Here is a 12,865-nt window from a genome sequence, read left to right on the forward strand (position 1 = left end):
AATGTATTGTTGTACCTGCAGCCAGTAGTAAAAAAAATATATAAGTACTACAGTAAACAGTAGTTGCACACAAGGTAAGCGATATAAGTGTAATGTACACCGATAGAGAAATAGAATATAAAAAAATTCAATAAAAAATAAGAATAAAAATAAAAATATAGACTGAATAAAAATATAGACTGGTAAACTTGGGGGGGGGGGGGTAGTTGTATATGTACATAAATTTACAGTATTAAATATTAAGCAGCTACATGAATAAAGTGCAGTGATATTTTAAGTCCAGTTAAGGCTCAGAGTTGAGCAGGCAGATGGCATGAGGATAAAAACTCTTCTTCAGCCTCTCAGTCTTTGTCCTCAGGCATCGGAGACGCCGGCCTGATGGCAGTAGAGAGAAGAGAGAGTGTCTGGGGTGACTGGGCTGTTTCAGGATCTTTGTGGCCCTAAACCTGCAACGTTTGGTGTAAATGTCCTGCAGGTTGGGGAGGGGGGTTCTGATGGTCCGCTCCGCTGAATGGACCACCCTCTTGAGGGCCAGGAAGTCCTGCCTGGTACAATTTGAAACAATAATTACAACGAATTATTATTTTCTATCAACCATCTCTGTGTCTCTAAAGACATGTGTGAGGTTTAATGATGGAATAAATATAGATAAATATAACATTAATTATATCAGGTCACCTGGTTTAGAAAAGAGCTTTCATCATTTTAATGTTTAATTTATTCATTCATCTATTTGGTCTTTTTTAATTAAACTTCTTTCAAATAGAAACTATTTTATTGGTACTCGTTTGTTCTTTTCTTGTAACTTGTTTTTTTTTTTTTTTTTAAAAACAAAAAAAAACAAAAAAAATACTTTATTAGAAAAAACACAAATACTGCAGACGTGCTCAACCCCTGGTCATAAGGTAAAAATTAAAGCTTTAGATAAATGAGCGAGGAGGACATTCAGCCACAATAAGAAATAATAATAAATAAAGTAAAAATATAAAATAAAAACATATACAGGTTGCAGGTCCTTCATTCCAGCTGCCATCAGGCTGAACAACACCAGCCTGAGTCAATGAAAACTGTGCTTTTGCACAAATTAATCTGCCTTTTTGCACGAACCACTACCTCACCAACTCATTATTTTTCTCCAAAGTTTAAACAACTATTTATTTGTAAAGTTTATTCCACCACCACACTGTATATACAAAATGTCTTTATATTTCTAATTCTTTCTCTCTATATTTTTTCTCTGTATTGTTATTTTCTGTATATATTTTTCAAAATTTTGCATTGTGTTGTTTTGGTATCTTTTCCCTGTCAAAGCTGTCACTGTTTTCTGTATATATATATATATATATTTTTTTTTTTTTGCCAACTTCCGTGCTACTGTGACAAGGACATTTCCCATACGTGGGATTAATAAACATGTCTTATGTCTCTTATATACATTATTTCTCTTTAAACCACATATCATATAATTTAATATATATATATATTATAGTTTATACACCTTAAAGCTTTGATGTATTCTTTAAATTCACATGTAAATCATATGAAGCAGGGTTTTACTTCAGTTACTCTACTTTTGTGCAGATGAAACTTTCCAAATAAAATCAACAGGTTGACAGTAAATTCATTCTGGTCCTTGTCAGGAACAAAACATGTGATGATGTTTTTATAACATTTAGTTTAGTACAATATATATTCTTTCAGTTGGGTCCAAAAAATAAGTGAATAGACACAATAGTAAAATGAATGTGTCAATGATTACAAAAGTACAATTGTTTTCAATTGTTGGAAAGATATAAATTTGTTAAATATATATATTGTGCAAAACCTTAAAGTGCAACTCTTTCATTTTTATTGTTAATAGAATATATAAATATATAAATAACAGCCTCTGCCAAACTTTTTAATGGGTAACGTGGTGATGTTATAGAAAACACAGACCAGATAACTTCTTAAAGATTGTTTTGGGGTTTTTTTTTGTTTTGTTTTAAATGCAAACCTTTATTAAGAATTTGAAAAAGTACAGACAAACAGAAGCAGACAAGTGGGATGATACAAAAATAATAAAACAATATACTATGTTAAAATAAAATAAATAATACATGTAATCAAACATATAAATAAAATAAATAAAAAACTAAATCAGGCACTTTCTAAGCAAATCAACGTGTGCTCAAAAAATAGTTTTTTGTTTTTAACGTCAGACTCATTATTTGACGTCACATCCGGACCTGCGCAGTAGAAGCAGAGCTAGCCGTCTGCAGCGCATCAACAGACTCAGATGCTTTAGATAAAAAAATAATCTGATAATAATCTGAGTTACTTTATAGGACGTGATGGAGCTGTCTGAGATATTATACAACAAGGCGGAGTACATAGAGACGGTAACGAGTTTATATTTATATATATTTATATGTTTAATCTGTTCTTTTAGCTAACCTAGCTAACAGGCTAGCGCTAAGCTAATGCTAGCTGGAGCTAAACAGGGCGTTGGGCGTCAGGTTGAAATGAACAAAAAGACTCTTTTACACGAGTAAATAAAGTTATAACAGTAATGTGGTTTAATTTCAGGCTTCAGGGAACAAAGTGAGCAGACAGTCGGTCCTGTGTGGGAGTCAGAACATCGTCCTGAACGGAAAGGTACAAAGAAAGAGGCTGGAATGAAGTTTAATGAGTGAAATATAAAGTGACTGTGGCTGGAATGAAGGTTTAATGAAGGTTTAATGAAGGTTTAATGAAGGTTTAATGAAGGTTTAATGAAGGTTTCCTCCTCCAGACCATCGTCATGAACGACTGCATCATCAGAGGAGACCTGGCTAATGTCAGGGTGGGCAGACACTGTGTGGTGAAGAGCAGGAGCGTCATCAGGCCTCCCTTCAAGAAGTTCAGCAAAGGGTAAAGAATAAAGAATAGACCACTGTAGCTTTATTATTATTATTATTATTATCACTGGAGGCTCCATCAGCAAGTTATTTATGATAGAATCTGGAGAGAAGTAGAGGTTAATGCTCAGAATCAAGTCTTTATTATTGTTCATGTTCAACAACAACAAGTCAATCACTTTATCATCCATCAGTTCCCTGTCGTCCTCTAATTTATCTTTATCAGCGTTGTCTTATCAGTGTGTGACTGAGTCTCATGTCCCCGTCCCCGTCTCCGTCCCTGTCTCCCTGCAGAGTGGCCTTCTTCCCGCTGCACATCGGAGACCACGTCTTCATCGAGGAGGACTGTGTGGTCAACGCGGCACAGATCGGCTCCTACGTCCACATCGGCAAGAACTGTGTCATCGTGAGTGAGACAGAAACAACGAGCTCCTTGTTAGAGACCGGAGGGTCACATGGTCGTCAGCTGATCTGAGACGACATGACGTGCTTTTATAACCAGGGAGCTGTTATCAAGTCAAACAGCTTATCGTTCATATTTACACACAAATGAGGAACGAGTTCTCTGCATTCAAGCGTCTGAGATAAGCGCCCTGGAGCAGCGACGCCGCGGAGGCTCCTCCCTCCAGGATCAACCAGATATTTGTCCTCATGTGAACTAATGTGTTTAACGTTTGTGTCCAGGGCCGTCGCTGTGTCCTGAAGGACTGCTGCAAGATCTTAGACAACACGGTTCTTCCTCCTGAGACGGTGGTGCCACCGTTCACCGTCTTCTCTGGATGTCCAGGTCAGACTCACTCACCTGAACGCCTCACCTGTCCGTCTCTCCTCCTCCTCCTCACCTGTCTTTGTCTCGTTGTCTCAGGTCTGTTTTCAGGAGAGCTTCCAGAGTGCACACAGGACCTGATGATCGACGTCACTAAGAGCTACTACCAGAAGTTTCTGCCGCTCAGTCAGATCTGAGCCTCTGGAAACGTCTCCAGAGACCTGGACTTTAACGGGACAGACGTCTTTGATTCTAGTTGTCCATGTTGGAGACACAGCAGAGGCTCAGGTGAACATCTGGTCAGTGTCTCTGATTGATTGACAGCTGCAGATGAGGAGGAGGAGGAGGAGGAAGAGCTGCAGTGTGAAGGATGTGGGACCAAAACAACATTTCTCTGAGGACGCTGGTCTGTGTTTATTTTAATGTTTACTGGCTCATGTAAAAAGTATTTAAAGTTTTATTTGATTAAAATGAGAACACGTTGTTCAGGTGAAGAATAAATAAAGGTTTAAACTCCTCCGCGTCCATTTCTTTACCTGATCTCTGTCTCAGCTGGAGATGAAGAACAAACGTAGGAAACATCTGATCATCTCTTCAAACCTGAAACGCAGCTTCTCTGGAGCTAAAAACACCAGTTTTCTCTATGGACTACTGAATGGAGGCTGGCGCCCTCTACTGGACCTGTTGATAAAATATTAACATCCAAACTGTAATTCAATGGTTTTATTTCTTGTACAATGTGAACCACATATATCATACCAACAATTAAATGTTAAGTATATAGATTAGCCATTTATTATTATTATTATTATTTTTTTAAACAAAGAGGAAACAGCTGACGATGGCGTCAGCTCCACAATCAGCTGTTTGGAACAAAAACTGAGAAGGAGCTGAAGATGGAGGTCAGCCGACGAACAGAACCGAACCTCGGCCCGGTTCACTTTGTGGAGTGTTAGACACAGAACAGTGAGTCAGGAAGAGGAACCTAATCTGAACACATGCATGAACCTCCACTGAGCTCAGCCTGCCGCCGGAGGAAGAAATGAAATCTGAGACCAAAACGTAACGGAGGTTAAAGCAGAGACGGAGCAGGAAACAGAGCTGGGCCGGGCCAGGACCGGGCCAGGCCGGGCCGGGACCGGGCCAGGACCAGGGCCAGAGCCGGACCAGGACCGGGCCAGGACCAGGACCAAGACCGGGCCAGGGCCAGGACCAGGCCAGGGCCAGGACCAGGACCAGGACCAGGGCCAGGACCGGGCAAACTCCACATGAACGAGCTCCAACATCCGCTCTGCTCCCTGACCAACGGATGGAGGAGGAGGAACTACTTTATGAGAATGTATCCCTCCACCCTTTATTAATGCACAGCCCTTACTAACAGACAGCTCAACACCTCGACTCTGAGTCACTGATTATCTTCCAGCAGCACAAACACAACATGATCCAATACTTCAGCACAGCCCAGAGCCCAGAGCCCAGAGCCCAGAGCGGGCCCGTCCAGGACTAGACCGGACCGCCCAGGACCGTCCAGTCCAGGTCTGGACCGTCCAGTCCAGGTCAGGACCGTCCAGTCCAGGTCTGGACCGGGCCACGAGCTGGAACACAACGGAAGAGCCGATTTGTTTGCATGAGTTCGAGGTGAAAGCGAAGTGCAAAAAAAAAAAATCCTTATCGCAGCTCATCAACCAGCGTTCAGGCTCCGAGGAGCTGCAGACGGGACGTCCTGAACAAGAACACAGAGTGGAGGAAGATGGGGATGAACGGGGCTGCGGCGGCGTGGATGACGAGACGACGGCGGCCGAGTCTCTGATGCAGCTGAATCCATCGGTTTGATCGTGGCCCTCACTTCCTGATTAAGGTGGCGGGTGAGGATGGGGGAGGTTGGGGGAGGATGGGGGAGTCTTTTACTCGTCGAGCAGCGTCCGGCACGTCCGGCCGTCAGCTGGGTGTCAGCTGGGTGTCCTCGGCGCCGTTGTCCATCGCTCTGACTCGTGATAAACGCGGTGGAAAAGAGACAAAGACCAGGACTCCTTCTGAGAGCCGCCTTTATTTCAGCCCAGGCAGATGTCAACACCTGTCCCACACTAGCCCCGCCCCCACAGCCCTCCTCAGGGAGGCAGTGTCAGATCATCCTGTTGCGTTTGTGCGTGGGGGAGTCCGTGATGACGTCACTGCACTGGGCGGAGTTTCGTTTCCTGGCCCCTCCCCCTCCGGCGGAGGCGGAGCCTGTGGAGTCCAGGTGCAGCGCCATCTCCTCTGAAATGAAAGTGTTCAGGTCGACGTCCTGGAGCCCGTTACGCCGGCTGCGACACACGGGCCCCGGGGCCGAGGAGGCGCCTCCGCCGGCGCCGCCGCCGCTGCTGCTGCCGCTCACATGCGTGGGAGAGCCCGGCGCCCCGGAGCGGACGCTGATGCTCGCCATGGCGCCGCTCAGACCTGCAGGACCAGACACAGGCTTCAATAGACTGTAGGTTACTGTGATACCGCCCCCTAGTGGTGGACTGCTGTCAGCCCTGGGCTGTCCCTCGTCTCTGATTGGCTGCAGCGTGGACTATACTTTATAGAGGACAGAGAGAAGACGCCGTCATCTACCCGTCTTAAAGAACAGACACAGACGTGGAGCTGATCCAGTCGATTCTCTCCAAACTAACGACGTCACTGACTCCACAGGTTCATGTTCGTCCTCCATCGTTCTCTCTAGTTTCTCGTCTTTCAGGTCAGATGTGTTTCTGTCCATTTATTTTTAACTGGTTATAAAAATTAATTCCTCTAGGTTCAAAGCTGCTAACGTTGTGTCGTTAAGTGATATCGTTGTAATGAGCCTTTTTATTTCTCATCAAATATGAGAATTAAAGAGTTAGAGTTAAACCAGAGCAACTACATGTTCATTTACTTTATTATCTTGTTTCTAATTCAGTATTATTTTGTGCCAGTTTACCATTTTATTACTTTTGTGTTATAGTCAGAATTTCTTCAAACAACAGAAGAACAGGAAGACGTAGGAAAGCAGCTGCACGGTGAGACACATGAAAGATGAGAAACTAGAGGCAGAGGGTTGAGAAGACGCCACAAACCTCTGGAACCAAAGACGTCCTAAAGAACCCCGTCCTGAGTCCCGGCCCTAAACTAACGTCTGTCCTGTGGAGGACCAGAGGCGTAGTTTACTCCTCTTTAGATGAAGTGTGGTTGAGAAAGAGTCTGAGCTGTAAACAGACTTGTGGCAGGACGTCATCCGTCACGGCTGCAGCTTTTATTTCTCTGTTTGTTTCTATCTAAACTTCTTAACGTCAGTAAACTCTCTGTGACGGATCGACCTTTAATCCAACAGATTAAATCATTGAACTAAATATCAGAAGACTCTTTGTGCTTCAGATCAGTTTGTAAATAACAGAAGTGAAAGTGATTTGCTGAGAGTGAAGCTATGCAGTGACAGAGTGTAACCTGAACCAGAGCCCTAACATGATCCACCTAACCTCAGGTAGACCCTAAAACTGGCCCCTAAACATGTAAAGAGCTGAATATTTATTAGCGCTACGACTGAATTAGAAACAAACAGCTGCTCCTGGACTTTTAAAGTCAACGTGGCTTCGTTTAGTCTCAAACAGAAAGAGAGAGGCCCTCCTCTGCTGTGAGCCGATGTGTACACACTGCAGGGCTCTTATCTGTGAAGGACAGCATGCTATCACGCTCTCGCACGAACGACACCGTGTTTACTGCTGTCAACACGTTTAAAGGTGTAGAGCAATAACCTCCAGACTCTAGAGAACATGAGCACCTCTGGTCCTCCATCAGCTGCTCACCATGTAGTGCTATGGCCTCCCTGAAGGGCTGCAGGTCTGCTTCCACGGAGGAGCCGGTCTCAGCCGGTGAATTAGCCCGGCTGGGGGCCACCATGGCCAGCCGGGTGTTGGCCCTGCTGCTCCTATGTGGCGGCGCTTTGCCGCACAGAAAACTGATGAGATCCTCCCTGCGGATGGTTCTCCGGCGCTTCTTCACCCAGGCCAACATGTCCTGAGAGCAGTAAGCAAACGTAGGACGGTATCAGACAACACTGTTGTAGCGTCAATGTGAGACGACGCAACGTGACAACAAACCTCACCTTATTACGGCGCTGGTGGCCGATCTGGATGCCCCGGTCGAAGCTTCTCTGGTGAGCATCTACGCTCTCTGTGGCGGTGGAAGACGGCGTTAAAATAACATCTATGATCACGTTCTTAGATGATAAAACCATGAGTGGTGTTTTAAATAGTAGGGATGTCCTGATCAGATGCCAGAGTCCCTCTCTGGTCCTAAATGTCCTAGAGGTGGTCTCCTGTAGCTTCCTAAAGTCTGTCCTTGTCTTCCTTGTCCTCTCCTAGAGGTGGTCTCCTGTAGCTTCCTAAAGTCTGTCCTTGTCTTCCTTGTCCTCTCCTAGAGGTGGTCTCCTGTGTCTTCCTAAAGTCTGTCCTTGTCTTCCTCGTCTTCTCCTAGAGTTGGTCTCCTGTGTCGTCCTAAAGTCTGTCCTTGTCTTCCTTGTCTTCTCCTAGAGTTGGTCTCCTGTAGCTTCCTAAAGTCTGTCCTTGTCTTCTCCTAGAGTTGGTCTCCTGTGTCTTCCTAAAGTCTGTCCTTGTCTTCTCCTAGAGTTGGTCTCTTGTAGCTTCCTAAAGTCTGTCCTTGTCTTCTCCTAGAGGTGGTCTCCTGTAGCGTCCTAAAGTCTGTCCTTGTCTTCCTTGTCTTCTCCTAGAGGTGGTCTCCTGTAGCGTCCTAAAGTCTGTCCTTGTCTTCCTTGTCTTCTCCTAGAGTTGGTCTCCTGTAGCTTCCTAAAGTCTGTCCTTGTCTTCCTTGTCTTCTCCTAGAGTTGGTCTCCTGTAGCGTCCTAAAGTCTGTCCTTGTCTTCCTTGTCTTCTCCTAGAGTTGGTCTCCTGTGTCTTCCTAAAGTCTGTCCTTGTCTTCCTTGTCTTCTCCTAGAGTTGGTCTCCTGTAGCTTCCTAAAGTCTGTCCTTGTCTTCCTTGTCTTCTCCTAGAGTTGGTCTCCTGTGTCTTCCTAAAGTCTGTCCTTGTCTTCCTTGTCTTCTCCTAGAGTTGGTCTCCTGTAGCTTCCTAAAGTCTGTCCTTGTCTTCCTTGTCTTCTCCTAGAGTTGGTCTCCTGTAGCGTCCTAAAGTCTGTCCTTGTCTTCCTTGTCTTCTCCTAGAGTTGGTCTCCTGTAGCTTCCTAAAGTCTGTCCTTGTCTTCCTTGTCTTCTCCTAGAGTTGGTCTCCTGTGTCTTCCTAAAGTCTGTCCTTGTCTTCCTTGTCTTCTCCTAGAGTTGGTCTCCTGTAGCTTCCTAAAGTCTGTCCTTGTCTTCCTTGTCTTCTCCTAGAGTTGGTCTCCTGTAGCTTCCTAAAGTCTGTCCTTGTCTTCCTTGTCTTCTCCTAGAGTTGGTCTCCTGTAGCTTCCTAAAGTCTGTCCTTGTCTTCCTTGTCTTCTCCTAGAGTTGGTCTCCTGTAGCGTCCTAAAGTCTGTCCTTGTCTTCCTTGTCTTCTCCTAGAGTTGGTCTCCTGTGTCTTCCTAAAGTCTGTCCTTGTCTTCCTTGTCTTCTCCTAGAGTTGGTCTCCTGTAGCTTCCTAAAGTCTGTCCTTGTCTTCCTTGTCTTCTCCTAGAGTTGGTCTCCTGTAGCTTCCTAAAGTCTGTCCTTGTCTTCTCCTAGAGTTGGTCTCCTGTAGCTTCCTAAAGTCTGTCCTTGTCTTCCTTGTCTTCTCCTAGAGTTGGTCTCCTGTAGCGTCCTAAAGTCTGTCCTTGTCTTCCTTGTCTTCTCCTAGAGTTGGTCTCCTGTAGCTTCCTAAAGTCTGTCCTTGTCTTCCTTGTCTTCTCCTAGAGTTGGTCTCCTGTAGCTTCCTAAAGTCTGTCCTTGTCTTCCTTGTCTTCTCCTAGAGTGGACTGGATTCAGTCCAATAAATCTTTCAGTCAAAGTTAATGTAGTGTGGAGAGGGTAGCTGGTACCTTGTGTTCTCTACTCCAGAAATGTTCTGGTCATCCAACGCTGCCATAAACTCCCTAACCCTCTCTGGAAGATGTTTCTCCTTGACGCTGTCTCCAGGAAACTTTTCTCTTCTTTTAAACGTTCAGTGTTTGTTGTTGTTGTTTGGGTGCAGCCTTTGACTGAGTGGACTCCATGGATTCTGTTTAGATGATCAACTACTACCACCTCACCACACATCCACGTTACACTAGTTACTGGGTTCTAGTTCTGGTTCTTTGATGGTTCTCTGCTTTGGCGCTAATATAAAAGATCAGACTTGGCTAAACACCTGGATCCGCCCTGATACCGATCAGGACATCCCTATTGAGTGCATCTGTCTCATATAATTTTTTAATAAAACAAACATTAAACCACCAACAGATGACTTCCAGGGAGCTACTGCTCAACACTACACAGTGTTTCATGTCTTTCACAGACACCTGGAGGCCTTGTGACAGACTGATCAATACAGAGCTGTCAGGGCTGATAATGAGCCGCTCTATAAACACATGTGTACATTTACAGGTGCAGAGACGTGCGGCGTGTGAGGAGAGGGATGAGGAGCGGTACCTTTGTAAAGGTTGGTGACGGCGGTGGCAGCGTTCTGAAATGGCACCCACAGCGACAGACCCTGCTGATGGCACACTCTGTCTGTGGGAGGAAACAACACATGTTTGGATATCTGACATATGGATATAGTTGTAAAGCAAGCTCCCTCCCTCCCTCCCTCATTCTCCTTCGCCATCTTGTCTTGCATCTACAATTGCAGGGACAGGCTTTGGCATAAAAATAACTGTCAGCAGACACACCAACTTTAATGCCCTCTCAGCAGGAAAGTTGCAGAGCCGAGTCCAACATACATGTCCAACAAAGTCCGCCGTGATGAGACAAACAGCGGGTGGACACGTTAGACTCTGTCAGGACCGAGGAGACCACAGCAGATTGTAGACAAGCCAATAATTCCACAGCGAACCAATATTATCTTCGCCATCTTGTGCTTATAACGCTGGCTAACGTTACTAAACACTCAGGAGAGGATCTGCCGACTAAAACAAGGAGTTATCAGCTGACTTTATACATTAAACGACTCTTTAAAAGGCCCCTCAGTGTAACAGATGTTAACACAGTCAGTATACGAGAGACTGTCATCTGGGAATGTCGCGTAGCTACGATTGTTGTTACCATCGCCATTTTGTAACTAGCCTGGCTAACGTTAGCTTTCCGCTGCTGTCTAACTTACTGTCAACAAGCTAGCTGATCGGCTAAGTGTTCACTCTGACTGGGGCTGCTTTACTGCTGTCACTCAGTCCAGATGCTGTTGTTTAGTAAAATAAATTAATCTTTTAACATTACAAACACTCAATTTGAGTTTATAGCATTTTTTTTTGGTAACTAGCTAACACAAGCTAGCTACATTTAGCATTGCAAAATCACCTGTAAATGTTCCCTAACCCAGCCAGCGAGTTTGCTAACTAGCTAGTGAGCATTTAACTGAAGGTGAGGCTAACGTTAGTTCAGCCAGAGCCGGAGCTAGGCGGCTAACCGACCAGCCAGAGCCGGAGCTAGGCGGCTAACCGACCAGCCAGACCCGGAGCTAGGCGGCTAACCGACCAGCCAGACCCGGAGCTAGGCGGCTAACCGACCAGCCAGACCCGGAGCTAGGTGGCTAACCGACCAGCCAGACCCGGAGCTAGGTGGCTAACCGACCAGCCGCGGCTGTAACGGCTGGCTGTGTGTCGCTGGACGGACAGCGCTGGCCCTACCTTTGTATAACTGTGCTACGGCGGTGGCCGAGTTCTGGAACAGATGCCACAGTTTATCCTGGTCGTTGTCCGCCTCCTCCTCGCTCGGCTCCCTCTGCTCCGCTTCGGCCAAACACTGCCGCTCCCATTTTGAGAACCAGTGCTCGGGTCCGTGTTCCTGTATCTCCGGGTCTCCGTCTTCCTTCTTCTCCTCCATTTAATGCACCAGAACTCGAGGGAAATTCGATTTTAATGTTTAAACGATGGCTATACGGGCACTGTACAAAGAGTTATGTGAGAAATTTCATGAATACTGATCGGTTTTATTCCTATTTCGCACTACAATTTGGCTCTTCTACCAACTACTGCCATCTTTGAAGACAAGCCTAGCTAACTATTTTTCCCAGTAGCCGACGTCGACATATATACAACACAGACTACCCTGTTATGCACTTCGCCCCGCCCACTACTCCAGTTCTCAACGATAATTGGTCAGTTAAACACCGCAGGGTGGGCTTTAGGTCATTTCACAGCATTTGATTGGCTCAGAGACACGTCTGTCACAGCATGACACAAAAGACTAAAAGAAAATTCCCATTTACTAAAGATTGCAAGAGAGTGCGAATATTAATATTATTAAAACAAAACACTAAAAAAGAAATCAGATTATATTATGTTATTCGGTTGATATTATTATGTATTTTAATTCAAAAAAATTTTCATATAATTTAAATGACACATTGAAAACGATGTAAAAATGTTTTTAATTAAATATATTTATGTCATATATATTTCCGAATTTAAATATATTTCAAATGGTTTCTTGATATTGTTTGAAATTCAAATTAAAATGAATTACATAGAGAGTGATGCTGAAAGCCCCACTCGTGTCTCCGGGTGCAGGTCTGCTGTTTGTCCACTGGATGAAGCTGTTTCACCTGTTCAGACTCTCAGCACTGCAGACACAGACCACCTGCTGTGTCACTAACATGATGGACACTGGCTCGATGGAGGAACAATCCATGAGGATGCAGCTTGTCCTGAGCTCTGATAATACCATGTGAACAGCTGATACGTTTCAACACAGAGTAAAGTTAAAGTTATTATTTTTATTAATTTTTTTACAATATAAAATAACATATTTTCTGCATGTGGGCAATTTCTTAAATATTATTAATAAAGTAAAGTTTATTTCCGGTAAATTAATCTAATTTAATTATAAAAATATAATATACAGTTTACATAATACAATATTTTTCATCTGTGTTGTCATACAAAAAATCCTAAAAGCCTATTTAAATGCTGCCGCCCTGAAAACAAATCCTACATCCATGTTTTCCTTAAATACCTTTCAGAATATTTATATTTTTATTAATACTGATTTTGCTCTGTGGTTTTTATGGTTGCTTTTAGACTGTTTTTATTGTTCTTTGTTGGTTTATAGTGCTAATTAAATAAAAAAAATAAAAATAATAATATATATTCTATTTAAAACTAGAA

General features: G+C 44.1%; 2 protein-coding genes across 2 annotated transcripts; one reads left to right on the plus strand and one right to left on the minus strand.

The window, feature by feature from the left end:
- The first annotated feature begins 2,236 nt into the window (after window positions 1-2,236).
- On the plus strand, window positions 2,237-4,162 carry dctn5 (dynactin 5). Its single transcript, XM_084571550.1, has 6 exons — window positions 2,237-2,381; window positions 2,569-2,637; window positions 2,774-2,892; window positions 3,174-3,285; window positions 3,564-3,666; window positions 3,745-4,162. The coding sequence occupies exons 1-6, from the start codon at window positions 2,334-2,336 to the stop codon at window positions 3,840-3,842; spliced, it is 549 nt and encodes a 182-aa protein (XP_084427676.1). The 5' UTR covers window positions 2,237-2,333; the 3' UTR covers window positions 3,843-4,162.
- Window positions 4,163-4,353: 191 nt separating this feature from the next.
- On the minus strand, window positions 4,354-12,497 carry hapstr1a (HUWE1 associated protein modifying stress responses a). Its single transcript, XM_084571549.1, has 5 exons — window positions 11,387-12,497; window positions 10,194-10,274; window positions 7,745-7,812; window positions 7,446-7,656; window positions 4,354-6,081 (listed from the first exon to the last, which is right to left on the minus strand). Exons 1-5 carry the CDS (start codon window positions 11,580-11,582, stop codon window positions 5,768-5,770), a joined length of 870 nt encoding a protein of 289 aa, XP_084427675.1. The 5' UTR covers window positions 11,583-12,497; the 3' UTR covers window positions 4,354-5,767.
- Window positions 12,498-12,865: the final 368 nt, after the last annotated feature.

This window comes from Chelon labrosus (genome assembly GCF_963514085.1).
Source record: "Chelon labrosus genome assembly, chromosome: 21".
Taxonomy (NCBI): Eukaryota; Metazoa; Chordata; class Actinopteri; order Mugiliformes; family Mugilidae; genus Chelon; species Chelon labrosus.

What these genes read in the sequence shown, in the direction of transcription:
- dctn5 (XM_084571550.1), top strand. Translation starts at nt 2,334, where the DNA reads ATGGAGCTGTCTGAGATATTATACAACAAGGCGGAGTACATAGAGACG. An exon ending in ACATCGTCCTGAACGGAAAG is followed by an intron (nt 2,638 to 2,773) that starts GTACAAAGAAAG and finishes TTCCTCCTCCAG; the next exon opens with ACCATCGTCATGAACGACTG. An exon ending in TTCAAGAAGTTCAGCAAAGG is followed by an intron (nt 2,893 to 3,173) that starts GTAAAGAATAAA and finishes GTCTCCCTGCAG; the next exon opens with AGTGGCCTTCTTCCCGCTGC.
- hapstr1a (XM_084571549.1), bottom strand. Translation starts at nt 11,582, where the DNA reads ATGGAGGAGAAGAAGGAAGACGGAGACCCGGAGATACAGGAACACGGA. An exon ending in CGTAGCACAGTTATACAAAG is followed by an intron (nt 10,275 to 11,386) that starts GTAGGGCCAGCG and finishes TTCCTCCCACAG; the next exon opens with ACAGAGTGTGCCATCAGCAG. An exon ending in CGTCACCAACCTTTACAAAG is followed by an intron (nt 7,813 to 10,193) that starts GTACCGCTCCTC and finishes CCACCGCCACAG; the next exon opens with AGAGCGTAGATGCTCACCAG.